At 36.0% G+C, this 27,012-nt stretch overlaps 5 protein-coding genes across 13 annotated transcripts; 2 read left to right on the top strand and 3 right to left on the bottom strand.

Moving 5' to 3' along the window:
• Positions 1–1,786: 1,786 nt before the first annotated feature.
• LOC130988903 (uncharacterized) lies at positions 1,787–2,524 on the top strand. The gene is made up of 2 exons (XM_057912883.1): positions 1,787–1,915; positions 2,025–2,524. The coding sequence occupies exons 1-2, from the start codon at positions 1,796–1,798 to the stop codon at positions 2,385–2,387; spliced, it is 483 nt and encodes a 160-aa protein (XP_057768866.1). The 5' UTR covers positions 1,787–1,795; the 3' UTR covers positions 2,388–2,524.
• A 1,267-nt stretch (positions 2,525–3,791) lies between these two features.
• On the bottom strand, positions 3,792–5,024 carry LOC130990541 (protein FAR1-RELATED SEQUENCE 5-like). The gene has a single exon (XM_057914768.1). The coding sequence runs from the start codon at positions 5,022–5,024 to the stop codon at positions 3,792–3,794; it is 1,233 nt and encodes a 410-aa protein (XP_057770751.1).
• Positions 5,025–5,059: 35 nt separating this feature from the next.
• LOC130990540 (protein FAR1-RELATED SEQUENCE 5-like) lies at positions 5,060–5,984 on the bottom strand. Its single transcript, XM_057914766.1, has 2 exons — positions 5,257–5,984; positions 5,060–5,174 (listed from the first exon to the last, which is right to left on the bottom strand). The coding sequence occupies exons 1-2, from the start codon at positions 5,982–5,984 to the stop codon at positions 5,060–5,062; spliced, it is 843 nt and encodes a 280-aa protein (XP_057770749.1).
• A 4,468-nt stretch (positions 5,985–10,452) lies between these two features.
• LOC130988898 (FT-interacting protein 1-like) lies at positions 10,453–13,413 on the top strand. Of its 2 annotated transcripts, none has more exons than XM_057912866.1 (2): positions 10,453–10,496; positions 10,978–13,413. In XM_057912866.1, the coding sequence occupies exons 1-2, from the start codon at positions 10,468–10,470 to the stop codon at positions 13,325–13,327; spliced, it is 2,379 nt and encodes a 792-aa protein (XP_057768849.1). In that variant the 5' UTR covers positions 10,453–10,467; the 3' UTR covers positions 13,328–13,413. The 2 variants fall into 2 exon arrangements, with proteins under 2 accessions (XP_057768849.1, XP_057768850.1); XM_057912867.1 differs by lacking the exon at positions 10,453–10,496 and adding an exon at positions 10,598–10,734.
• A 4,818-nt stretch (positions 13,414–18,231) lies between these two features.
• Positions 18,232–22,519, bottom strand: LOC130988899 (FT-interacting protein 3). 8 transcript variants are annotated; one of them, XM_057912872.1, is made up of 4 exons: positions 22,125–22,391; positions 21,527–21,592; positions 21,101–21,166; positions 18,232–20,915 (listed from the first exon to the last, which is right to left on the bottom strand). In XM_057912872.1, the coding sequence occupies exon 4, from the start codon at positions 20,892–20,894 to the stop codon at positions 18,576–18,578; it is 2,319 nt and encodes a 772-aa protein (XP_057768855.1). In that variant the 5' UTR covers positions 20,895–20,915; positions 21,101–21,166; positions 21,527–21,592; positions 22,125–22,391; the 3' UTR covers positions 18,232–18,575. The 8 variants fall into 8 exon arrangements, 7 of the variants coding, with proteins under 7 accessions (XP_057768855.1, XP_057768858.1, XP_057768851.1 ...); XM_057912875.1 differs by lacking the exon at positions 22,125–22,391 and adding an exon at positions 21,985–22,038; XM_057912868.1 differs by lacking the exon at positions 21,101–21,166 and having other exon boundaries at positions 22,125–22,519.
• Between the last annotated feature and the right edge of the window lie 4,493 nt (positions 22,520–27,012).

The raw sequence follows: 27,012 nt of genomic DNA, 5'->3' as shown, positions 1-27,012 counted from the left end.
TGTACACCATCGAGTAATGAAAAAAATGAAGATTTTCTACAAAATTATCGAGTAATCGAAGTACTCGATGGTATACACGATGGCACCACGAGTACTCGATGGTGTACACGATGGCGCCATCGAGTACACCATCGAGTACAAAAAAGTCAAAGGGTGTTATAGTCTTTTAAACTTAAAATGACTATATAACTTATCTATTATAAACTACGGCTATAAAACTTATGTTTTTATGAAAGAGGGCTATAATAATATTTCCCTCTTTAAATAATGTGGCTGCTCTTTTTTTTTTTTTTTTTGCACTTATGACAAACGGTGAAATTTGAATTCTAAATTTCACTATTAACACAGAAGGTTATTATCGCTTAAATGTGTCCAATGGGACATGAAATCGTGTCGGTTACTACATTTATTTTTTAGCAGCTACAAAAGAAAAATAAAAAATAAAAAAACAGTACTACCATATATTCGAAATGAAAATAGAAGTACAAAATCTATATCTATATAATATATAATAACGAAATCGGATTGCCGTAAATAATAACCTCAATTTTTTGTTCTTTTAATTATTCATTGTTTCTAACCATTTTTTTATTATATACAGAGTCAATTATTTTCCTTATATATTTAACCGTTACAAAAATCAATCAATGTGAATTTATATGAGATACATGAAAGTTTTAAAAGTCTATATCAATTATAGATATATAAGTTAGTTTCAAATTATAAATTAATTCTAAAAGAATATTTTTATGGTCACATAACTATGACTTTTTTTACAAATATGCTATTTCCGTCAATACTTCAATTTTCTTTTGTCAATTCTTCCTGCCATGAATCGCCTATATCGGATGTTTTGTTCTTTATTTTCATTCACCCGAAATCTTTATCTCCATCTACCCGTCTCATCTATTCTCAATTCAACTAATTAATTCATTTTTTCACAAAAAAAAAATATACATAATTACTTATCCACGCGAACGAGTGAGTAAACTTATTGTAATATTTATCTTATTAGACTTGGGGGTATATTATGGTATAATCATGTATTGCTTATCAAGATTTCTCAGAGTAATAGTATAATATCATATGATGTTCGTAAAAAAATAGACATATTACATATTTCAATGTAGATTGAAGAGAACCCACAATAATTGTAGCAATCTAAAATAAAGGTTGCAATTATCAAGTTCGAGGGTAAATGATATGTAGCTTATAAATATCTTGAAAGTCATTGTCCTTCCACATTCAATAAAATATGTAATGTTCGATGAGCCATGCACGTATTATTATTATTATTAATACTATCACTCATAATATACTCAATCATTTTTATTAAAACCTGTATTGTTCTTTTCTAAGATTATGTTTTATAGACTAAGGAAAATAGTAATTGTTAACAAAATTAGTGATACAACAAGATTGGTAGAAAAGCCAAATGGAGGAACACATAATTGCTTAATGTTTCAAATTTAATATTTAGTGTAGATTACATCTAATAATATGAAATTTAAATAAGTGGGAATTATCACATATAGCCATTTTTGTTAAAAACATAAGTTTTATAGCCCTAATTTATAATAGAGCCACCATGTTCTTGGGCATACGCCAAGAGGCGTGATATATTTTTCAGGCTGTTTGAAGCTGATATAGCATGCTTAAAGGATGTTTCTCTCTCGATTATAGATCTGGTATTATTTTAATAAATATATATATATATATATATATATGCATATTCAGCGTATGATTAATTTTACGTTATATATGTCTGCAGTTTTTCTTTCCCATATGTCGAGCGATGAAATATTATGTTATTTGCGTGGACGTGAGAAGGGAGAAAGTATATGTTTTGGATAGTCAGAACGAGTCAATGGAACACTGTCGGGATGAAAAATACCAAACTACAATTGGACTACTGGTAATAGTTTAATTTACTGTTAAGTTAAAATGCTTTGTTGTTTAAGCACAATTAATAATTAATAATTTAGGTGAAACTTATTATCTTATTTTTGGTCATATATGTACAGAAAAGTATGCTTGCGGACTATATGGCCTATGCAGGGCATGTGCATAGGAGCAATATAGTGAGGCGCAGTAAGATGACGGTGGTCCAAATAAAGTGGGGGGATTTCAAAAATATAAATGACACCGGTGTTTACATGATGCGGCACATGGAGATGTTTATGGGTGATTTGTCGTCGTCGTGGACATGTGGTCTAGCTCCAAAACTGAAGAAGCAATTAAATCTTTTGAGGGTGAGGTACTGTGCATCCCTCATTGGATGGGAGAAGAACCAAGTTAAAGATGCAATCGTGACAAGCGCCAACGATGCTTATGACTTAAAGGCTGTGAATCCAAGTCTCAACATCGACGCGAAATTGCTTGGATGAGTATAAAATCTGCTTGCTTTATGCTTTATGGAATGGTATAAGACATATTTGGTGTTTAGTTCATACGTTATTTTATCTATTGACGATCAAATACATGGTTAATTGTGCGGCATTATGATATTTAGACTATTTCAGTTTATCGAATCTTTAAAACAATATTATTTCATGGATATTTTTTGGGGCATTTTGCCAATGTGTTTATTTATATATATACTGCCTGGTTGTGGGATATATAAAAATCATTATTGTTGTTTGTGAGTAATTCATGTCTGCTTAATAATTCAAAGACATGGTACAATAGAATTTCATTGGTCGTATGAACGTTATTCCATAACATTATTAATTTAATAACATTTTCTTAACTACTCATCTTCTAATTTCATCTTTTAATCACCGTATCCCAATTTCCCCCAAACTCACATAAATTAATTAAATATGAGCTTAAGATAGGGGTGTAAACGAACTAAGCCGTTGGCGAACTATTCGGGGCTCAGCTTGGAAAAAGCTCGTTCGAAATTCATTTTATTTTCTAAACGAGCCGAACTCGAGTTCGAAATTCGTTTTGTTTTCGATATATGATATTAGCTACTCATTGTAAAGGTTTTTTCATTCCCTTTTAAGTGCCATATTATGATATTTTAGAATAAATTTAAGCTAAACATTTTGTGCATCTTTAATATTAGAATTAAATGCATGCATGATTTTCATTTCTTCTCCAGTACTTCATATTAAAGTTAGAAAATATAATTAAAGGTATACATATAAAATTAATTATACTCTTTTTTGGTAAGTGTAATATTGTGTTATATGATACTTATTTGAATATGGAGGGAGTATAACTTATGAATCATGTGTCATTATCTCTATGCAATCACCATATTAATAACTTATTTTTTGGTTTCATTTATTTGTAAAATTGTAAGCATGAAAATAGTGAATGGTATTTATTTACTGTATTCAATTAGTTCATAAGGTAATAATTATAAGATCAACTTCTTAGGTGATTCATGAATTAATCAACGTCTATAAGTGTACGCATGCAAATAGTGCATGGGATATACTGACTAATTGCAAACGTGCATAGATTCATAACCAAAAAACATATAGTGGTGGGATTTAATGAAATCGACTTCTCATTTGATTGATGCATTAATCTGTATCCAGAATTATAAGCGTCAAACAAGTGCATGGTATTAACTGACTTCATTCATAAGTACATAGGTTCATAACGGAAAAATTATATTATAAATGAAATCAACTTGTCAGCTGATGAAATTAAATCCAGATTTAAAAAAAAAACATATCCAAGTACTACTGCAGTTCTCAGTCCAGGGCTAAAATATCCAAAACGTAATAAGTTAAATGAATAAAAAAAAGTGTAGAATGTGAATGATAATATTCTAATTAATCGTCATCGCTCTCCTCCTCAACAACCTTTCCACAATTGCGTGAATCATGACGGACCAGACGTCTACATTTTTTGCACCTTCTCTTTGGTTTCTTGGCCTTCTGGAGCTCTTTCTCATAAGTAGACTTCAAACGCTTTCCACTGCCTTTAGTTTTTACCGGGTCTGGCGGATGTATGGTTATTTCAGAGGGTAGTTTGGATCCATAGAACATCTGGAACATTTTTTCCTTAGTAGTTGCAGAGGTTGTGGACTGAGTCTCATTGGTATCTGCCCACTTTTTAAGTTCAACCATGAGTGACTCAGTTAATGCCTCATTCCCTTCAGCAATTCCGATGCATCTAAACGCCTCTGAAAATAATGGTCGGTTGTGTGTTTTTACGCCGTCAATCGATAACACACTTTTCCCAGCATCCTTCAGCCATCTACCTATAACATACTTCTGTGGAATAGCTTTGAGACCAATGTTCTGCATAACAACAAACATGTGCCTGCATGACAACCCATCCTTCACGAATTTTTTACATGAGCAGATTATGGTGTCCTCCAACATGTTGTGAGCCACAAAGAAGGTACCATTGGAACGATCATCTATGACATACTTGTGCTCTTCAGCTCCTGTATCCATTGATTTTATGCAGCAGCGGTTAAGTGCCTCAAATATCTCAACCTGCACTTCCAAGAAAATCTTCCTGGTGTATATATCAGACGCGTGCTGCTCTATGGATGAGTGTGTCTTCAATTTGGGTGTCGTAGTCTGGTCGGTCATGCAAAGCTGTTTGTATGAGTGTCTCTGGGCCTGCATTGCGCTTTCATAATGAATATAGAAAGAAGCGAGATTAGAATTGCGATTCAAGTACTTACGGAAGAAGCTATTCTCGCTTTCCGACATTGATGTGGTTCTAAACAAACCACTCATACTTAAATCACGAAAATATGCAGGGATCCAATATGTCCGCTTGGAGAACATATCTGAGAACCACGAATGTTCAGCAAGCCCATATTCATTTATAACCTCGAACCACTTCTCCTCAAAATCAGAAGGCTCGTCGAACTCAGACCATGCAACTTCGTATAACCTGCTTGTCAGTTCAGCGTTTTCTCTCAACGAAATTGGAAGTTTCTGGGCCACTTTCATCATTATGTGCCACATGCAAAATCTGTGTCTTGTATTCGGCATCACATTTTCAACGGCGATTTTCAGTGCGGGATCTTGGTCAGTTATAAGCATAGTAGGTGTGTGTCCCATACAGTCCACAAACTGCTTTAGTATGGCCAAGAGTATGAGCTGACATCCTCTCTGCTTAGTAAGCCAGCTGCAAATGTAACGCATCCACCATGGTTGTCCTTCCCAGTAAAAGGTGCAAAAATCATGTTGTACCTATCAATTGAGTTTGAATAGTGCTTATTATAAGATAGGATATTAATGTTACAGTTTATTATTCTGTATATTGAACACAAACCTGTTGGTTGAGTAGGTCGCATCAAACGAAACTGCGTCACCAAAGGTTCTGAAGTTTTCAACCCCCGTTGCATCACTCCAGAATATGCTCTTCACTTTTTGACACTCATCGAGCAAATATTCACACTTAAACCGATCATCCAGATCGCGTTTGGTGATAAATCTGTCCAACAGCAACTGTGCGTCTGAACCATCAGGATAACAATTCATCTCATAGGATAAGTTTCTAAAGTCATCGCTCGTACATCCAACGTCTTCATAGCTACAAACCAGCTCTTTAAAAATTCTGAATGCTCTCATTGGTCCAATATTAGCTTTAGCACATTTTAACATGATCATGTGATGTGACGGATCTAAGTTCCGATTGCATTTCATCAGGTGGCGGCACTCTGGCGTTACTAATTCGTGGTTATGAGCTTCAGCGATATTGCTAACAATGTACTCACCCTCATTTGTAATTCTCACAGTAACACGTGCTTTGCAGCCGTTCCTAGTGGATGGCTTTCGGCGTCTCTTTTTTTTCTTCGGCTGTGTTTCGGATGACTGATCATGCTTAGCAGGATTAATGCCTTCTCTGATGCAGAAAAAATATTGATATAGAATCTGCCCATATTTCCCTCTCTTAAGAGCGCCTTTACGAACATCGAATCCAGACGAGCTTCCGTAATTTTTATAAAACTCAAATGCATCTTTAAGAGACTTGAACACTTGACCTACGTAGGGCTTCATAGACTCGTCACAAATTGGTTTGTATAATTGGTCTCCATTGTGCTGCCCTTCAGTATTTTCACAACCTGAAATTATCATAAAATACAATGAAAGACTTAACTGATGAATCACAAAATACAATTTAATTAATTGTTTCAATGATTGTCAGAATTTTTGGGACACTAAAGTAGAAAATAATCTGTACGAACCATAAACCTATAAATCTTGGTATGAAGTTTTTGAAACTTGAAAATTGATGCGTAATGCATAATGAATAACTAAATAACTCACTCAATGAATCTCAGAACTTATGAACTTATTCATGATAAACTACGAACCTATGAACATCTGTTTCATAAGTACGAACCAATGAACATCTATTTCATAACCTATGAACATCTGAACAAATAATTGTCTCTACGTATGAATCTGATGAACTTTTATTCCTTAACCTACGAATCTATGAAATATGGACAAATAATTTCATTCGAATGAACATAAGAACATATGAACAAATTAGTATGTAATATCATGAAGGAATGAAACCAAGAAGCCATGAACGAATGAATTTAAATTACACTCCAATTAGTTCAACGAGCAACAGATAAAAAAATGAAAACATATTCTTCAACATAATTCGAGAAAGGGCGTTCCTACTAAACTCATTGGATCGAACAAATAACCATGATATTATGAACAGTGAATTCGCATACCTGGATTCTCCATAAAAATTGATAGTGTCTACTTCAACTTCAAGCGATTTTTTATTTTTTTTTTAATCTGATAGTTAACGTAAAGAACCTAAAGAATTGTAGTTAAAGAATGATAAAGAGGCATAAACGTGATCCCGTTATTTAGGGAAAAGGATATTTATTGAAATGTTGTAATTACTTTTGTATCCCCATTAAATATTAAGCGTTAATTATCTCAGCCAAATCTCCTCCAAATCTGGCCGTCCAAATATAAAGAATCAAAGGTCTAAAATTGTTTTTATTTTATAGGATAAGAATGGTTTTTATTTTAGCGCACCTCTATATATATATATATATATATATATATATATAGGGGCACGCTCCAGTGAGACCCCCTATTTTTCGTGTAGCATGAGGACAATGAATAAGATATATAATACTAATGAAAAAGACGTCTATCTAACGAACAAAATGTATATACTGATGAAAAATAAAATTTAAAAAATTGGTAATGAATAAGACATATATACTGATGAACAAGGCTGGCGAAGAGGGCATGAGGAGGAGGAGGATTACGAGGATGAGGTTACGTCTCAATCTCTTGGGACGAACCTCAAGGAAGAAGAGATCATCAATGGCGATGAAGAAGCCGAGGCAGCATTATCCAGTTAGTTTCACCATTCCTGCAGGAGTGTAGGGAGGAAGATTTTGTCGACATGAATTGCAAAGTTTTGTTGGTTAGATATATAACACTACTATATATATAGGCTTTGTTCAGTCGATTCATTAGTTATAGCCAGAGATAGAGTTTGTATTTTAGTTATTCATCTATGTAATAGTTATAGATTGATTGATGTGACATCGACTATGGTCTTGCATTATTCAGTTTTGACTTGATTCTAGATATATGGCTACACATGATGGATTATGGATTCTCTCAAAATACAAGGAAAAATACACATGATGTATTACTGAGTCTCGCGAGTGGAAAGTGTTTCATTCTGCCAGTTTGTCGTCATTGTGAATTCATATGTTATTTCTCATGTTAACGTTCTTCTTCTTTTTTCTGTTTTCTGTTCTCTGCGTTTATTATATGTCAAAATCACGTATTTAAGTAAAATTTAAATTGGGGGCTATATGATTTATCTGTATTAGATAAGGATGGGGTTATATGATTTCTGTGAAAAAATTATACATACTTTCAAATTAATTTTTATAACTTATAATTTATTATATATTTAAAATAGTATAAGGGCGTAATAGTACAATCATAATTAATTTAATTATTTTTTTAAATAAGTGGCTATAGTGAGAAAATTGGGGGCAGTGTTTAAAATTACCCTTAAAAAAATGTGAAGAAATTCGTTAAATACTAAGCCATTTAATTGGGCCCTATTAACACAACTTTGGGCCATTATTCCGTAATACTCTACTAACTTTGGCCCATTTATATATATTTGGTTCATTTTTAAGACCCACAATAAAATAGAATCATAATGTACAACCTAATTGTTACCCAGAGTTGGTATGTGTGATTGGAGTTTAATTTCTTTGGTTTTTTTTTTTTTTTTTCCTAAGGAAAATCTTGCTCGACAAAGCCAAACTAGCAATATTAGTGAAATTCGAACTCTTATTTTATTTCAATACGTTGATCAAGATGAGTTCATTCCCCAAACAATAAAAATTAATTATTATGAGAGTTGTAAGGTATATAATTAAATAGCACTAAAATGGACAAACGCTCTACGCATAATTGATTTTGTTCAAGTAAATTTCAGAAACAAACTACCACGTAACTAATTTCTAAAGATGAAACAAAAGGAACCACTTATAGACCGGGATGTCAATCGGGCAAGCCCACCAGATTTTGGGCCAGCTTTATCGGGTTTCAGGTTAATCGGGTGCGGGCTAATCGAGCTGGAGATTTTGTCGGGTTATAAATTTTCAACCTTAACCCTAAACGTTCGGATTTCGGGCTAGCCCATCGGGCTAGTCGGCTTAAATGCGTAAAAATAAAATAATCATTTGTATTTTATTATTTTCAATGATCTAATGTATAATCTACAAAATATACATAGAAATCAAAGATATAAATTATAAGTTATTGTATTTTGTATTTTGTATATAGCAAGCATGAAATGCAAAAATATAAGTTATTGAAAAAAACATCAAGATTACATAACATATAAAATAAGTTGGTAGCAATAAAATGTTCAACTTTGTTAACCAAAAAATAATAAAATATCCAACAATAGTTTCAATTCATAGAATCAAAGCATCTCAAAAATACATAAAAGTGAAATAATGAGACTTTATAATATTTTGTCATTTTTTTATTTTTTTTATCTAAATATTTAATATTAAGTATTTGGGTTTCGGACTAGCCCATCGGGTTAGTCGGGCCGACTCTATGTGTCGGGCTATTCAGTTACGGGCTAATCGAATTGTAATTTTTATCGGGTTGAAAATATTCAAATCTAACCCTCTCGGATGGTGGGTTAATCGGATCAGCTCACGGATTTCGGATTAGATTGACATCCCTACTTATAGATTTTGATGAAGAAAAGTTTTTTTTTTTTTTTCTTTTTCTATTCCTTATTACGTGGCTTGTGAAGAAACATATTAATGGCAGGTTAAAGATAGCAAAAAGAATTGTTCAAAAAAAAATGATAGCAAAAAGAACAAAGGTGCAGAAAAAAAGTTCAAAAGGCGTTTCTGCGAACGTGGTCATGGTATGAAGCATGAACCTTATTCTTTACTACTTCTGCACTTTTCTAAATGATCCACTGTTTTATTTCTACAATAATATAATCTAAAATAGTGGCAACACCTTATTCTAGCCAAAAGCATGTAACAATAAATATAAAAAGTACTCTCTCCGTCCCAGGTTAATAGGCTCATTTCTTTTTGACACGGAGATTAAGAAACTCACTTTTTGTTAGTTAAATGGTGTGTGGTTCGCCAACAATTCACCTTTTAAGAGTACTCTCTTATGAAAAGACTAAATAGTACTCCTTATTATTATTTAATAAAGCCATAAATATTTTCATATTAAGACTGGGCCTATTGGAGTTGGACAACCTAAAATAGAAAACGAGCATATTAGAGTGGGACGGAGGGAGTATTATATTTTGCCTCTTATACACTTACACGATTTTCACAAATTAAAATGACTATTATTTTCATATTTTTGTGTACATGACTATAATTTCCTTTTGTTATATGAGAAAGGTTAAGAGGGGATATTATCTCATCTAAAATATGTATATATTATTCGATCTTATAAGGAAAACGTTCAAACGAAACCCTTAATTGTTGTGAAAACATAGAATCATTCTCATCAACCATGAAAATCTATGTTGAATAAATCATATTGTTGGATGAATGCATCACCCGTATTTGGATTCCACATGCAAGGGGCGAAAATTTCAATTTTTTCTAAAGCAGTAACTACGAATACAATAACTTTGTACGTTCAATGCATTGTTCTCACGTTCGCACAAAAAATGTAGTTCTCATAATAAGTGACCATTAATTTCTTTTTTTCGAACTGAATTCAAGTTTTGAAACGATAAACCAATTTGATTTTGGCCTACATATATATGCATGAGCATCGTGCGTGCATATGTCAAAATCTTTGATTATATATTCGTCCACGTAAATTGCGGGAGTAAGTTACTTTATAAAATTGGGAAAGAAGGGCATCTAAATTTGTTGCATTATATTACTCCACTAAGCTAGACTAATGTAAGAATCTCAGGAAAAAGCAAAACCTGCAACAGATTTTTAAGTGTAAAGCAACCTTTGTCATCATGGATTGTGCCATTGCAACACTTTTTTGGTAAATATTTCTCAGTTACCCTCCGATATAACATCTCCATATTTCGTTCAACTAATTCTGATTAATTCATCCAACTTCCTCAAAACAAATTCTCAATAGTCTCATTCAAATTTCCCTCCCTTAATTTCCTCCTCTTTTTCTCCTTCTCGACATATATATCGCCTTCATATCTCATTCAACTAATCAAACTTGATTCATCGATGACCATTATCGTATAATCTCATGCTAAAAGGCATTGGTAGGACCTTTTTTTATATATAAAAGAAATAATTATTTTGAAAAATCGGAACTTGAACTCAGGCATTAACGGTTGCACCACACACACCCTTTGCTTCCTTTTATGTTTATATTGATTATATTTGCATTATGCATATGCTGGCCAGCTTTAAATCATGCTTTTACACAAAGCGAAATGCTTTACACATAACCAGCTTGATCCAAACCTCAAATGAATAATTAAACTACTTCACAATTTGGCCAGGCATAGAAAAAAGCAGCTGATCAAGATCATTTCAAACCTCAAATATTTTCCAAAGAAAATGAATCCCCTGGATGAGTACAGAATCAAGGACACGAAGCCGCGGCTGGGCGAGCGGTGGCCGCACGGCGGCGGGCGCAGCTGGATCGGGGGCGACAAGATCACGACCACCTACGACCTAGTGGAACAGATGTTCTACCTCTACGTCCGCGTGGTCAAGGCTCGCGATCTCCCCACCAACGCAGTCACCGGCGGCTGCGACCCCTACGTCGAGGTCAAGCTCGGCAACTACAAGGGCAAAACGCAGCGTTTCGAGAAGAAAACCAGCCCCGAGTGGAACCAGGTCTTCGCCTTCTCCAAGGACAAGATTCAGTCTTCCATCGTCGAGATTTTCGTGCGAGAGAAGGAGATGGTCGGGAGAGACGACTACCTCGGGAGGGTCGACTTCGACCTCAACGAGGTTCCCACGAGGCTCCCGCCGGATAGCCCCCTCGCCCCGCAGTGGTACCGCCTCGAGGAGCGCCGCCGCGCCCCCGAGAGCAGGCTGAGAGGCGAAGTCATGCTCGCCGTGTGGATCGGATCGCAGGCGGATGAGGCGTTTCCCGAGGCATGGCACTCGGACGCCGCCGCCGTGCATGGCGACGGTGTGTTTAGCGTGCGGTCCAAGGTGTACGTCTCGCCCAAGCTGTGGTACCTTCGGGTCAACGTGATCGAGGCGCAGGACGTGGAGGCGGCAGAGGCAGCGCCGGTGTTCGTGAAGGGGCAGGTCGGGAACCAGGTTTGTAAAACCAAGCTGTTCCCGAACCGGACCGCGAACCCGGTGTGGAACGAGGATCTGTTGTTCGTGATCGCGGAGCCTTTCGAGGAGGCGTTGGTGTTGACGGTGGAGAGCAAGGTGGGTCCGACGAGGGACGAGGTGGTCGGGAGGATGAGCATCCCGATGCACGTGCTGGAGAGGCGGATGGACCACCGGCCGGTCCACTCGCGGTGGTTCAATCTGGACCGGTTGGGCACGGAGCGGAAGTTCTCGACGAGGGTCCATCTGAGGGCGTGTCTGGAAGGCGGGTACCACGTGTTGGATGAGTCCACACTGTACATCAGCGATCAGAGGCCCACCGCCCGCCAGCTATGGAAGCAGCCCATCGGGATTGTGGAGGTCGGGATACTCAGCGCCAACGCCCTCCTCCCTATGAAAGCGCGGGGCACCACCGACGCCTACTGCGTGGCCAAGTACGGCCACAAGTGGGTCCGGACGAGGACCATAGTCGAGAGCTTCAGTCCCACGTGGAACGAGCAGTACACGTGGGAGGTGTACGACCCCTGCACGCTCCTCACGCTTGCTGTCTTCGATAACTGCCATCTCTCTGGAAGGGATTCCAGAATTGGCAAGGTTCGAATCCGGCTATCCACGCTGGAGACTGATAAAATCTACACACATTCGTATCCACTACTAGTGTTGCACCCCTCGGGATTGAAGAAAATGGGAGAGCTGCAGCTGGCATTTCGATTTACCTGCATTTCCTTAACACAGATGATATACTTATACAGTAGGCCATTGCTGCCTAAAACGCACTACATTCAAGCATTCACAATAAGTCAGTTAGATAAACTGAGGTACGAGGCAATGAACATTGTGGCATCGAGATTGGGGAGAGCAGAGCCTCCTCTGAGAAAGGAAGTGGTAGAGTACATGCTAGATGTGGAGTCGCACATGTGGAGCATGCGGCGGAGCAAGGCGAATTTCTTCCGAATAGCCTCCTTCTTCTCGGGCCTAGTGGGCACGGGCAGATGGGTGCGGCAAGTGTGCGAGTGGAAGAACCCGATCACCACGGTGCTCGTCCACGTCCTGTTGTGCATCCTCGTGTGCTACCCGGAGCTCGTCCTCCCCACGGGCTTCCTCTACATGTTTTTCATGGCGGTGTGGAACTTGAGGCTCCGGGACAGCCAGCCTCCGCACGTGGACACCAAGATGTCGTGGGCGGAGGGGGTGCACCCGGACGAGCTTGATGAGGAGTTCGACACGTTCCCGACGTCGAGGCCTCAGGACGTGGTGCGTATGAGGTATGATCGGCTTAGGAGTGTTGCCGGGAGGATACAGAGCGTGGTCGGGGATATGGCGACGCAGGGAGAGAGGTTTCTTGCGTTGCTAAGCTGGAGGGATCCAAGAGCAACCACCATTTTCCTACTGTTTTGCCTCTGTGCAGCTGTTGTTCTCTTTGTTACTCCTTTCAAGATTGTGACTCTTTTGTTGGGCTTGTTTTTGCTTAGGCATCCAAGATTTAGGAGCAAGATGCCTTGTGCTCCAAGCAGCTTCTTCCGCCGATTGCCCGCTCGAGCAGATACCATGCTCTAGTTCCTTTCTTTCTAAGTTTATCATCATCTATGTTTACTTCTTGCGTCAAATCGCATTTTAAAGAAATTCAAACTTAAATTCACTTTTGACTGTCATTAATACTCTTACTTATAGAAATACTTCATGGTCTCATGTTAATGCTAGCGATCCATGATTGAACCGATGATGATACATATTTTACTTTTTTTTTTCAAGACTTGCACTATTAAAACCACGTACATTAGTATACGTCTTGTTTGACTGCTTCTTGACAGTACAAGTAGATAATTGTAGTTCCCAATGGGACACCAAGTGGTGCAACTTCCTTTCTTTCAACAGTGAGGTCTCGGGTTTAAATCTCACTGCTCCCCTTCCCCAGCTTCTCCAACTAAAAAAAAAAGTAGATAATTGTATTTAGAGTTTGTATATCAAAAAAATAGTCATTTATTTGGTTTAAAGTAATGTGAATTAAATTCACAATTGAGAAAGTTCGTATGTGAATTATATAGTCAATTCACTGCTAAATCAAAGTCTTCGTGACTAGGAAGCATCTCGATTCTAAATTATAGATATAATGAAGCCAATTTACAACCAAGAAGTATTGTGATTGTAAATTATAGGTAAAATAAAGTCAATTCAGAATTATAAATTATTATATTGACAAGAGTTACTATATTCTCAAGAGTTATTTTTATCATTAGAACTATGATAAAAAAATACATTAACTTTGAAAAAGTTGTAATTTTCACCTGAACTTTCAATTAAGCCAAAAAATACATAAATTTATATTTTTGTTGTAATTTTCACTTAAGTTTGACTTTAATGTAAACTAGTACGTTCATTTGTGCAATGCAAGACGAACATCGAAATTAAACGACATACTTAAATAAATAAATATAAATATTAAATAAAATTAAAATATAAATAGATACAAAAGATATTTTCAAAATAAAATAAAATAATTCACATCAACTACTCAATAAAATCTCGAATTTAAAAACATAAATTTTTAACTTTGTATAAAGTGTAATTGTAATTATAGCAATTAAATAGTTTTAAATCATTTGATAATGACATTACACATTATTAAGAGTATAACACGTCATAATAAATAAATAAATATCTTAACACACAAACATAAATAAAAAGTTGTAAAATTTTAACGAAAAGAGAGAAAATTAAGTATTTTGATTTTTCTCATAATTTATTCGTTTTAAATTTATTTTTGAAGATTTTATAGTATTATATTACAAATCTTGTCACGAACTTAAATTTAAGATGTATGTTGAATATTTCTTCATAAATGAAATTTGACGATATTTGCAAAAGAGTTAAAATTATAAAAGAATGAAGAGAAAATGGTGAAAAAGATGAATGAGAGAAGACTGAGAAAAAAAAGGGGGCAAATTGGAGGGAAGAAACTTACTCCATCCGTCGCACTAAAAGTAGCACGTATATACTATTTTGGGCTATTAATTCCACTCAAAGTGACATGTTTCTATGAACGGAAAAATTTTAATCCTTAAAAAAGAATTGATTCTATCACTTTTAATAAATTTACATCTTTTTTTTAATTTTTATATCGAAAAGTTTTGAACCACTTATAATAGGACGAGAGTAGTACTATTATACAGATGAAACGAAATGAGTATGAGATATCTAACGTGAATAAGAGGGTGTTTGGTTGAGCTTATTAGCTCCTCAAAACAGCTTATAAGCTCCTTCAAAGTGTTTGGCAAAATAAGTTCCTAAACAACTTATAAGCTCCAAAAATAAGGTCCAATCGCTTATAAGCTCCCCAAAAAATAAGTTCCACTATTCCAACTTATTTTTTATAATCGCATATGCAACAATCTTTTTACAAATATTTTTCAATTATAATTTATTATTTTCATCATATATCATTCAAGTTCATTTTTCTTCGATTTTCTCTTTAGCAAAAAAATTATCTCTCCCTAGCAAAAAAATTTTCTCTCTAGCTTACAAGCTCAATTATCCAAACACTTTGACATCTTATAAACTTTTAAAAATTACATCTTATAAGCTCTTGAAACATTTTATAAGCTCTAAGAACTTATAGGCTCTTTAAAATAAGCTTAGCCAAACACTCTTAGTCCTTTAGAAGAGTTGGTACATGAATTTCTCTGATATCAAGAAAGAAATTGTGAAGGTTTGGTTCACAGCTGTTGAGCAAGAATATTTACCCTTCTCTACTAATGTAAAACTTTATTACATCTTTGACCTATTTATTCACAGTCAAAAAAGTAATAATAACATCGAAACTATAGAAATTTGTCAGAGTGTAGCACATGATTTGGACCAACTTCTCTGACGCTTGGGCTGATTCGATGCCCACTAAGTTATGAGGGGTAATATTTTTTTTTATTTTTTTAAGGGTATTTAAATATGAATTTTCATATTATCTCCACTTATTCCACATGGCTACTATATTTACAGTTATTTCATCAATATTGTTCGGTGGTTGAAATATGAGGACATCTGAATTACACTAGTATTTTATAAGAAGTGGTCTTGATCACGATTGATTGTACCGTATACTTGCATTGTACATTAATCTGTATCTTGATTTATATTTTAATTTAAATCGTGTAAATGATATTATTTGATTATATAATTAATATTATCTAATTTATTTGTAATTGACACTATTCTATTATACAAATTATACCATAACATTGTAAATAAAACTGTGTATAAATGACACTATTCGGTTATACAAATGACACTAACCCTGTAAATGATACTATTTGGTTATACAAATGACGCTACCTATAATTGACACTATTCAGTTATGCAATTGACACTATATCATTTTAAAATATCATAGTGTCATTTGTATAATCAAATAGTGTCATTTACAATGTTATAGTGTCATTTATATGCAGTGTCATTTGTATAACCGAATAGTATCAATTATAGACAGTGTAATTTGTATAACTGAATAATGTCAATTATATGCAGTGTTATTTGTATCTGTATTTACACAGTTAGATCAAGATGCAAGCTTGGGTCAGGTTAGGGTGCAACCCGCTTGTACGATACAATCAATTGTATCCAAGTTTTTGTGATTTTATAATAACAATAGATAAATTCATACTGGATACTTTTATAATAAGGTTAATTAGCTATAAGTTTATAAATTATTAATATATTTTAATTTTCTTCTCATATTTTATAAAATTAATGAATAAATATATAAATTTTTTATTAATTTTCAAATTTTCTCGAAATTAAAATTCCAACCAAATCAAAATTAATATAGCATTGAAATTTTTAAAAACCCTAGTCCCAATTTCTTAAAAATTTAAAAATCATCAAAATTCGTGTATTTATTCATTAATTTTGTAAAGTACAACAAAATAAAATTCACTGGTAATATATGAATGTATAGTCAATTGGTTCATTACAATATTAGTAGATTAATGCAACACCTAGTCCTCCATCATACAGGAAGTTGGATTTTTATTAGTATTATTTTATTTATTTGTTGTTTAAGGAATGTCCAAAAACTGATAACTGGAAACAGCATGTGGCGCCAATGCTCCAGGAAACATGTTTTTATGTCTCCAGTCCCTTTAATTCTAATGCCCACTTCACTAGGAAAAAAATACTAACAAATAAATTGATAAAATAATTCTTTTTTATAAATTAATAATACCCCTCGTCCCCCAAACATCTTCTCATCTTCCTAAAGGATAGTGACACGAATTTTAATAAAAATTAATTGTATATTTTATAAGTGAAGAATGAATCTAACAAAAAATGAAGATGGTAAGAATAATACTCCCTCCGTCCCATTCCAATAGGCTCACTTCTTTGGACACGAAAATTAAAAAAACTTACTTTTTAATAGGAAAGTGGCACGGTCCACACCAATTAAATACAACATTTTTACCTAAAAAGAAAAATGAGTCTATTGGAGTGGGACAAAGAGAGTAATAAATATTTTCAAAAATAAGTTATGAAAATATTGTGGGAATGACCCAAAATAAAAAGAGAGAAATATATTTGAGGAACGAAAGAAGTATTAAATAAAAAAATTAAATATCGCGATAAACTCAATTCAAAACCTTTATTCCTAATCTATTAAACTAAATAAGAATTATCCTTACATGTTATTCCCTCCGCCCACGATTTAATGTCTCACTTTGGTGTGGACACGGAGACTAATAAAGCTGAAAAAGATGATGTGGATGAAATATAAGGGTAATTGACTAAAGTGATAAAGATAGTTGACTAAAATGATAATGATAAAGGTATTGTGAGTGGGTCCACTAGTGATAAAATGTAGTAAATATAGAATATAAAAATGATAAAAATATTTTAAGGTGAGTCCATTAGTGGTAAATGATACTCCCCCATCCCATTGATCTCGTCCCGTATTCCTTTTTTGTTTGTCCCATTGATCTTGTCTCATTTCTATAAATAACACTCCTACTTTATCACTTTCTCTCTCCTACTTTATCACCTTCTCTCCTTCTCTTTCCTACTTTATCTACACACTTAACACTATTAATACTCTCTTTAATAATCGTGCCGAAACCAAATGGGACAAGCCCAATGGAATGAAGGGAATAGTAAATATAGGAAAAGAAGAAGAGTAAATGGGTACAAAAAGCATAATAGAACATTAAATTATGGACAGATTTTTAAAGGCAAGTAGGACATTAAATTGTGGACGGATGGAGTATTAAAAAAATAATCTTTACTATTTTTATTTATCTAAATTAACCCTTAAACATAAAAGCCCCTAAAATTTATATGGTAGCTGATGGACCAGAAACAGATATAGTTGCGAGCCTATAGTATAAACTCGAATTCGATAGAACAAAATAATTGCAAGAATTTACAAGGAAGTTGGCACACAACTTGTACAAAATGGAGAGAAAGAAATAGGATCAAAATTTAGCAGAATTTGACATTTATCTCACTCCAAATTCATATATAAAGATGAAGGATATTTAGGGTTCAAGAACAGATTGAATTAAATAACCTAGGAAGAAGAGATTAGCATGGATCTGTCTCAAAATAACCACATTTTCAAGCCACAGATCCTTAAAAATAAATAAACCTAAAAAATCCAGAAATATTCAAGTTCTCATCGGATATAACTTACATAACCACCACAGGCAGCGGCAGCGGCAGCAGCAACTCCATCTCCCGCCCTTCGTCAAAACAGCAAACAAGCTTTCTCGTCGGCATATTCTACACCGGCGACAGTCCGGAACCGGCCCCAGAACTAAGCTGCTCACAACATGCAGTCCGTTCTCGCCGGCAGCCTCCTGAAGAAGTTGAGGGGCACAGACGGGAGCTTGTACCGGAACCTGGGATGTCTCAAGACGTAGAATCCAGCAAGGAGGGCCACGACTTGAAACGGCGTCACATAGAGGACGACGGCCGCGATCAAGCAGAAGATAACAAACAGAGCCGTCGCCCGAGGGTCCCGCCAGCTCAGCAGGTTCTGCAGCCTCTCCCCTTGCGTCGCCAGGTCGCCAACAACGGTCTGGATCCTCCCCGCAATGCTTCTCAGACGGTCGTACCTCATCCGCACGATATCCGCGGGGCGGGAAGTCGGGAACGTGTCAAACTCCTCATCAAGCTCGTCAGGATGGGCGTTGTCGGCGCAGGAGAGGCGAGTGTCCATGTGGGGCGGATGCCTCGGTCTCCATCGGTAGTACCAAACCCCGATCAAGAACAAGTAGAGGAAGATCGTCGGCAAGATCAGCTCTGGATACATGACGAGTATTAGAAACAAGATGTGGATGAGAACGGTGGTGATGGGGTTCTTCCAGTTGCATATCTGATCGAACCATTTCCCAACAGCTATCAACCCGCTCAGCACGCCCATGATCCGGAAGAAATTAGCCTTGCTTCTTCTCATGCTCCACATGTGAGAGCCCACGTCGAGCATATACTCGACCACCTCCTTCCTGAGAGGTGGCTCGGCACGACTCAGCCTCATGGAGACGATCTGAGTGGCCTGATGCCTCAAGCTGTCGAGCTGACTGACAGTTAATGGGTGAATGTAGTGCATTTTGGGCAGCAACGGCTGGGAGTAGAGATGCATCATATTTACCAGAGATGAGCAAGTGAACCGCACGGCTAAATGAATTTCTCCCATCTTTTTCACCCCCGAAGGATGCAAGACTAGAAGAGGATAGGAATGAGTGTATACACGATCCGTTTCCAGAGTGGAAAGGCGAATTCTGACCTTCCCGATTCTTGAATCCCTTCCGGCCTTATCCCCTCCTTGCAAATGACAATTGTCAAATACACCGATAGTTACGACAGTGCAAGGATCGTACACCTCCCAAGTGTACTGCTCGTTCCACTTTGGAGAAAAACTGTCGATGATTGTCCTTGTCCTAACCCACTTCTGTCCGTATTTGGCAACACAATAGGCATCAGTTGTCGCCCGCCCATCCTTTGTTTTCATCGGAGAAAGCCCCTGTGCATTTAAAATCCCCAACTCAAGAACACCAATGCTTGACTTCCATAGCACTTTAGCAGTCGGCCTAAGATCACTGCTATAGTGAGTGGACTCATCCAAGACGTGATAACCGCCTTCCAGACAAACTCTCATATGAATCTTGCTGGCGAACTTCATGTCCTTTTTCTTTTCACCTTCGACTATTATATGTTTCTCCAGATTAAACCACCTCGTATTCACAGGCTTGTGATCCAACCTCCGGTCCACATACTGCAACGGGATACCACATCTTCCCAGAACTTCGTCTTTGTTGGGAGCAACACGGTCTTCCACACTTAAAATCAGTGGCTCCTCGAATGGTTCCGCAGCCACGAACATCAAATCCTCGTTCCACAAAGGATTGATACTTTTGCTCATTGAAACTCTAGTTCTTAGTGCTTGGTTTCCCAGAATGGCCTTCACATAAACTTCGGGAAACCGACTTTTGTCACTTGGCTGCAAGTCCTGTGCTTCAATCACGTTTACTCTCAGGTACCAAAGCTTAGGCGAGAGATAGACCTTCGACCTAATATTTGCAAGACCATCAGCACCACTGACTGTCGCTGCATCCGAATGCCACGCCTCAGGGAATGCCTCGTCAGCTTGTGTACCCATCCAGACAGCCAGCATGAGCTCGCCCTTGGCCTTCTCACTCTTCCTGTCCTCCAACCTATACCACTGCGGGGCCAAGGGACTGTCGGGAGGAACCCTTTTCGGGATCTCATTCAAATCGAATATAACCCGGCCTATAAAATCATCCTTCACAACATCCTTATCTTTCACAGAAACCTCAAGGACAGAGGCCTGGATCCGCTCCTTCGAGAAGGCAAACACCTGATTCCATTCGGGGTTTGACTTTTTCTCAAAATGACGTGTTGTGCCCTTATAATTTCCGAGCCTAACCTCAACATATGGGTCACAACTACCAGAAACATCCTTTCCGGGTAAATCTTTTGCTTTCACAACACGGACATAGAGATACTGCATCTGCTCAACGAGGTCATAGGTGCTCGTCAGCTTATCTCCGGTAACCTTCCCCCCACCAAGGTGGGGGTTGGTTTCCTTCAACGAGAAATCTTCCTGTGGCGGCCTCTGCATTTTTTTCAACCTTCTTTATACCTGTAATAGTACAGAATCCGGAATCAGGTTACAGATAGTAAATTCAAGCTCAGATCATAGCAGAAATTACTGATAAGTCCTTCGAATATAACAGATAGAGCTAATCTCAAAGAGCAAACTGAAATGACAAAGTATAAATTCAAACACAACACCTTAAGACTATTCTTTTAGTTTAGAAAGGAAACCTGATATAGAAAAATTGTGTAAGACAAAAAACTTGAAATAATGATTCTGTGAGAGCTTCAACAAACCTGTGGAACGAAAGCAAGAACAAACGGGGATACTGTAAATAGAAATTAGCACGCTGCATAAGCGCAACCAACACAAAGGAGAAAGCAATTATCAGCATACACAAAGCTTAAAACGTAAACGAACACACACATAAAGCTCAAAACTTTTACCCAAATGTGAAACCCTCCCATTCCCGAAATCAATAGATCTCAGCAATACAATTGTAAGCTATGATGGAATCGCACAATCATTAACATTTCACAAGTAAATACAGTCCTCATTGAAGCATCAAAAATAGCAATTTTTCCAGATAATCATATGAAACAAAGAACAACAACCTCAAAATCAGTATCTTTTCAAAAGTTGGATAAGTACAGAACCTTGTGAAGAAGATTCTGGAAAGCCCAAAACATATACTCAAAGCTTCAGATCTGAGTTAATAAAACCTGTGGAACAACAAGAAAGAAACTCAAGATCAAACACAGAAGCCGATCAGCAATAGATAACAGAAGTAAACAACTAAGAAAAAACTTAAAAAGTAAAACACACACACACACACACACACACACACCATCTCTCTAAGACACATGAGTAGAACATCTGAAGCACAAATGTAGAATGCCTAAAAATCATTCTAAACAACAACTCATTATCTACCCATAATTTAGTTTTTGCAGTCCACTTCCCAAAAAAAAAAAAAAAAAATTGACCCAGATCTTAAAAATAAAAACCACAGCAACATTCCCCACCCCCACCCACCTACCAAAACAAAGAAAGAAAAAAAAAAGAAAAAGAAAAACCATATGAAACGCCAAGCTCAATAAATGCAGCTAACAACCTAAACAGTGAAACATCCAAAGCTCATATTTCTCTCCTCAGACCATCAATGGTTTTGTGGTTTTACAGTCAAATAACCAAAGGGCTTTAAATAAAGATACAGCTTAAGGTGAAAAGAAAGAGAGAGATGTATGAATATACCTTGAGGTTCATGATAAGGTTCTTCAGCAGATGGATTGAAACAACTGAGGGCAGAAGAAGAAAGAAAAAGAAAAAGCAAGGGAATAAAGGAGAGAAGGGGTTTTGTTCTTTGTTGCCTTTTTGAATCAAGGAGAAAAGAAAAAGCAATTACACAAAACCAGAGAGCTCCTAAGAGCAATTTGTTTTTTTTTTTTTTTTTTTGATATTTTCTTGCTCTCTTTCACACAAATTAAAAAAGGGGAGGAAAAAAAATAAAGAGGGTGGTGGGGGACACTGGGCGAGATCTGATGAATCTGCTTTATCAATGCCACCGAACCCAACTGTGTGTGTACTGTGTGAAATTTATTTATTTTATGTTTATTTTTATTGCTCAGGAGTGGGAATGTATGTATATGTGGGTGTGTTTGTACTTTCTGAGTGTGTGTAATTTGTTCTCTCTCTTTTACTGTGGGGCCCACGTCACGCGTGCCAGGACTTTGGTCGGGATGTCGCACGTGCCGGCTCCGTGTATCTCGCGTCGAGGCTTATCGTTTGTGTTTGGGTTTAGTCATGTAATAAAATTTATCTTAGATTTTAAATGTGTTGGAAAATATAGGAAATAATACAGGAAATAATACAGTAAGATAATTTGTATCCTTAATTTTAAAAGAGGTATATATTCATTATTGAGATTTGTGAATATTTATATTGTAGTGTAAGTTTACTTATTTTTGTTTTTTTTTTAGGGCAAGTTTACTTAATTTGAATGTGAGTTATAATTCATTAAGGCAAACTCCTCCGCATTCATAAATATAGTATTTCTTTTTTAACTGGTTCCAAATATTAAGTGCATTTTTATTCAATGCGTATTAAATTTCCCCATTCTTTATCTCAATATATTATTAGTATTTCTTAAAGTTCAATAAATTTGTAATATCCTGTTTTAGAGTATGAAGTTCAATTTACGAATCATAATTTAGAAAATTCTAATAATATTCTTCAAGTAACGATCAATTAATAGTGATATTACTTTATGTGTGTGCGTTGGTATAGGGATAGAATGTTAATGTCCAAGACTTCAAGTGTTGAGTTTGAGTCTTCCGTCGCGTCTTTCTTTCTTTATTTATGTAATTTATTAAAAAAAATATTACTTTTACTTTTATTTATGTCATTCGATTTTATTTATGTCATTCGAGACATGGCCTCGCACAGCCACACCAGACGCATCTGAGGTGGTCGAGGCTCTTGGTTGCTGTTGCTGCTCTCTGAGCTTTTGGATTTCAGAGACTGGTGTTGCTCGGTTCGAACCTCCTCGTTTTTGGGGGAGCTGGAAGTTGGTTTTGACCTTTCTTGGTTCCTTTTGCTCGCTCAGGTGTTAGTTTTTCTTGGGGTGGGGGCCACGATGCCTTAGGGACGATGGTTCGGCCGGAGTTCCTGAAGGTTTCGTTTCCGCCCTCGCCTCGTTCTCCTTTCCTTTTCTTTGACGTTTGCTCTTTTTCCACTACGAGTTCCCCTTTCGGGCCTTATAGTGATTCTTTGAGGCCCGACCCTTAGTTTGCGCCTTGTGCTCTCAAGGGTCTTTTTTCATTTTTTTCCATTTTCGTTTTTATAAAAAGCCACATTTATATATATAATTAATTTTTAATTATAAAATGCCACAATTATTTTGTGATTTTAATTTGCACGATCATACATGACTTACTGTATTATCGTCGATGTTGATATAAATTGGAACCATCCAAATAGCAATACTATAAGTTAAACAAAAGTACACGTGACTTCATACCATTAATTAATTAGCAGAGCCCAAAAAGTAACTTTACTTGAGGAGAAATTTGATTGATCTACTTAATTAACATATGTATCAAGTATGTGCATTACAATTTGTAGGAGTATCTAATGTGTGTCTTAATTCTAAATTAAAAGGTGCTAATAAGTAAAAATGATTATTAAAGAACCTAAAAAAATACTCCCTCCGTCCCCAAAATAAGTTCCTCTTTGGGAACGGCACAGGTTTTAAGGAAAAATGATAAAGTGTATTGATAGTGGAGAAAAATATGTTATAATTAGTATTGGGAGTGGTGAAAAAGTGTTATAATTAGTATTGGAGTGGTGAAAAAATGAAAAGTAAGAATAAATAAAGTATTATTAGTGGTGGGGTAGTTGTTCAAAAATGGAAAGAAAGAAAGATGAACTTATTTGGGGGACGTCCCAAAAAGGAAAAAGATGAACTTATTTCAGGGACGGAGGGAGTAGTTAAGTTATTATAATGAAAAGTGTTTTTTATAAAAACACTAGTTTTGTATTCCAATTTAAGCGAATGGTCTAAGAGCATTCAGAATGGAGAGCCAATGTGAGAGCAACTCCAAGGGTTCCTCTATTTTAGAGGGTCCTTCATTCTATTGTAGAGTTGAAATGTAGAGTTTTTGGATTTTCATCTCCAACAATCAACTCTACATTTCCCTCTACAATGGAATATTCCCTTTTTATGCTCTTTATTATTAAATTATTTATTATATATCATATATATTTATAAATAATTATATTTATATTCAATTAAATATAATTAAAATTCAAATATAAATTAATTTAAATATTTTTGAGGAAAATTAATTAATAAAGTGCTATATTTAAATATTGTAGAAGCGACGTTTGGAGGAAATTTTCAAGATTTTGGAGGATCAGGAAGCGATATTGGAGGATCTGGAAGCGACGTTGGAGGATCTGGAAGTGATCTTGGACCTTACTAGCATTTATTGTATTATTAGTTTAATGTTCTTGTATTTTTATGTGGTTGTAATTTTATGCTATTGTGTTTTTATGTTGTAATTTATGTTTAATTTATGTTGTCGTAATTTTATGTTAATATACTTTTATATTATATTTCATGTTATTGTATTTTTAAATTTTATATAATATATTTTAAATATTATACATATTTATGTTAATTTAAAAATATAAATAATATAAAAACTAATAAATTACATTCTACAAATTAAATCAAGTAAAGATAAGTATTTTTTAAAAGATAAAAGGAAAAACAAATACAATAAAGCAAAAAAAAGAAAATGAAAAACAAAAAAAAAGTAAAGGAGTGAACAGTGCCCGCTACATGAGGCGGGACACTGTTCACAAACTTCAATTTAGAGTAGTGGACAGGAGATGATTGGAGAGCATCTCCATTGCAAAATTGCATTCAATGCTACATTAGTGTCTCATTTGGAGATGCTTTGATAAAGTGGTCTCATCATTTAAGAGCTCACTCCCCATAATGGGAGAGCCTCCACATTGACTCTTAAATTTAAATTTTTATTTTATATTTAATTCTAATGTTGTTTACAATTAAATTTGACATCTAATTTAATAATTAAAATTTCATTGAAATTAAAATCAAACCTTACATTAATAAATAGAAAACACTAATTAAAAAAATATTTCAATAATTAAAAAGCGCATTTTGTTCGCTATTTTATTTAACACGTCGAAAGTGTACGGGTGCAATTGTGTACAGTAGCAAGTAAGGTCGTATCCACAGAGACTAAATTAACCAATTTCTATCCTAAATTATTCTACTCTATCTGGACAAACGAAATTAAGAGTTTTGGTTCTGGAAACAAATTAAATAAATAAACACTTGAAAGAAAATAAATCAACTATGAAAATGCGGAGTAACAGATAAGAGAAGATTTCCCAAGGCAGAGGTTTCAACAGATTCTCCTAACTAACATGTTCAATTCAATTAATAAGATGATTCATAAGGCAATCTCTAAGCTAGTTCATACCCACTCCCGTGACATACAAACCGTTGATTACATGCAAGGCTACCATCCCTGGATCACACTTCTAACATGTAACTCCTAAAAGTTCCTAGGATTAATGCCCTCACACTTATCAATTCCCTTTAGAATTAAAATAAATGTGTTCTATGTTCTTAGTTCAGGTAAAAATCATCATCTCCTGATCTCAAATTATTACCTATGATTATGCTAAATTGGTGATCAAGCAATAAAGTAAACAATTATAACAAGAACATAAAAAGGAATAACAATCTCAATTAATTGAATCAAACAGTCAGAAATTCAAATCATGTCTACTCCCTAAACCCTAGGAAAAAGGAATTCTAGCCACACATAGACATATGAACTAGAATCAAAGTCTCAATAAAACAGAAAAACATTCAACAATAAAACCGTAGTGAAATCGAGAATCTTCAGTTCTTGCTCTGGCTCCATTCTCTGTCTCTCACAGCTCTCATGAAAAGTGATAAAAGGTGATAAAAAAGTCCTGAGAATAAGTTCTTGGAGAGTATTTTATGCCCTAGGTCAAGTAGGACTCAAAAATACACCAAAATCGTGTATACAGCTGGAAACGGACTTTTGGGCGGAAACTCGGCGACTCGCGCGGCCGCATGGCTAGCTCGCGTGAGCTCGCGCGGCCGCGTGCCGCGCCCGCGTGTGCTGTCCAGCGAATCCTGCTCTGTCGCGCGGCCGTGGCATGCGGCCGCATGCCCGGACAGCGCGACCTCTAGCGCGTGCGCTCCGACCTGGGAACTTCCAGACGCTCGTTCTTCCTCGTCCGAATCGACCTTTGTTTTCGCCTACAGACTCGTCTCTTCATGTACTTCTCTCTATATCTTCAAAATCATCCCAAATCGAGTCCAAAACCTGTAAAAACAACACGAGCACGAACGAGTAGTCTATTCCACAAAAATATGCAATTTAAACCATAGACAACTCAACAACTCAATAAGAAACGCCCAAAACACTAAAGAATAACGCGATAAAGGAGTGAAAATTGCATGTAAAACATATTTATGGCTCGATTGGTCCAAATTGTGCCTATATATGCTCCACCAAATCATTTCGGAGGCGAGCGTGTAAACGGCTATCGCAAAGGTTTTGGCTTCGGG

Source organism: Salvia miltiorrhiza, chromosome 6 (genome assembly GCF_028751815.1).
Source record: "Salvia miltiorrhiza cultivar Shanhuang (shh) chromosome 6, IMPLAD_Smil_shh, whole genome shotgun sequence".
NCBI lineage: Eukaryota > Viridiplantae > Streptophyta > Magnoliopsida > Lamiales > Lamiaceae > Salvia > Salvia miltiorrhiza.
The sequence above is the reverse complement of the archived record's forward strand: the minus strand, read 5'-3'. Positions and strand labels throughout refer to the sequence as shown.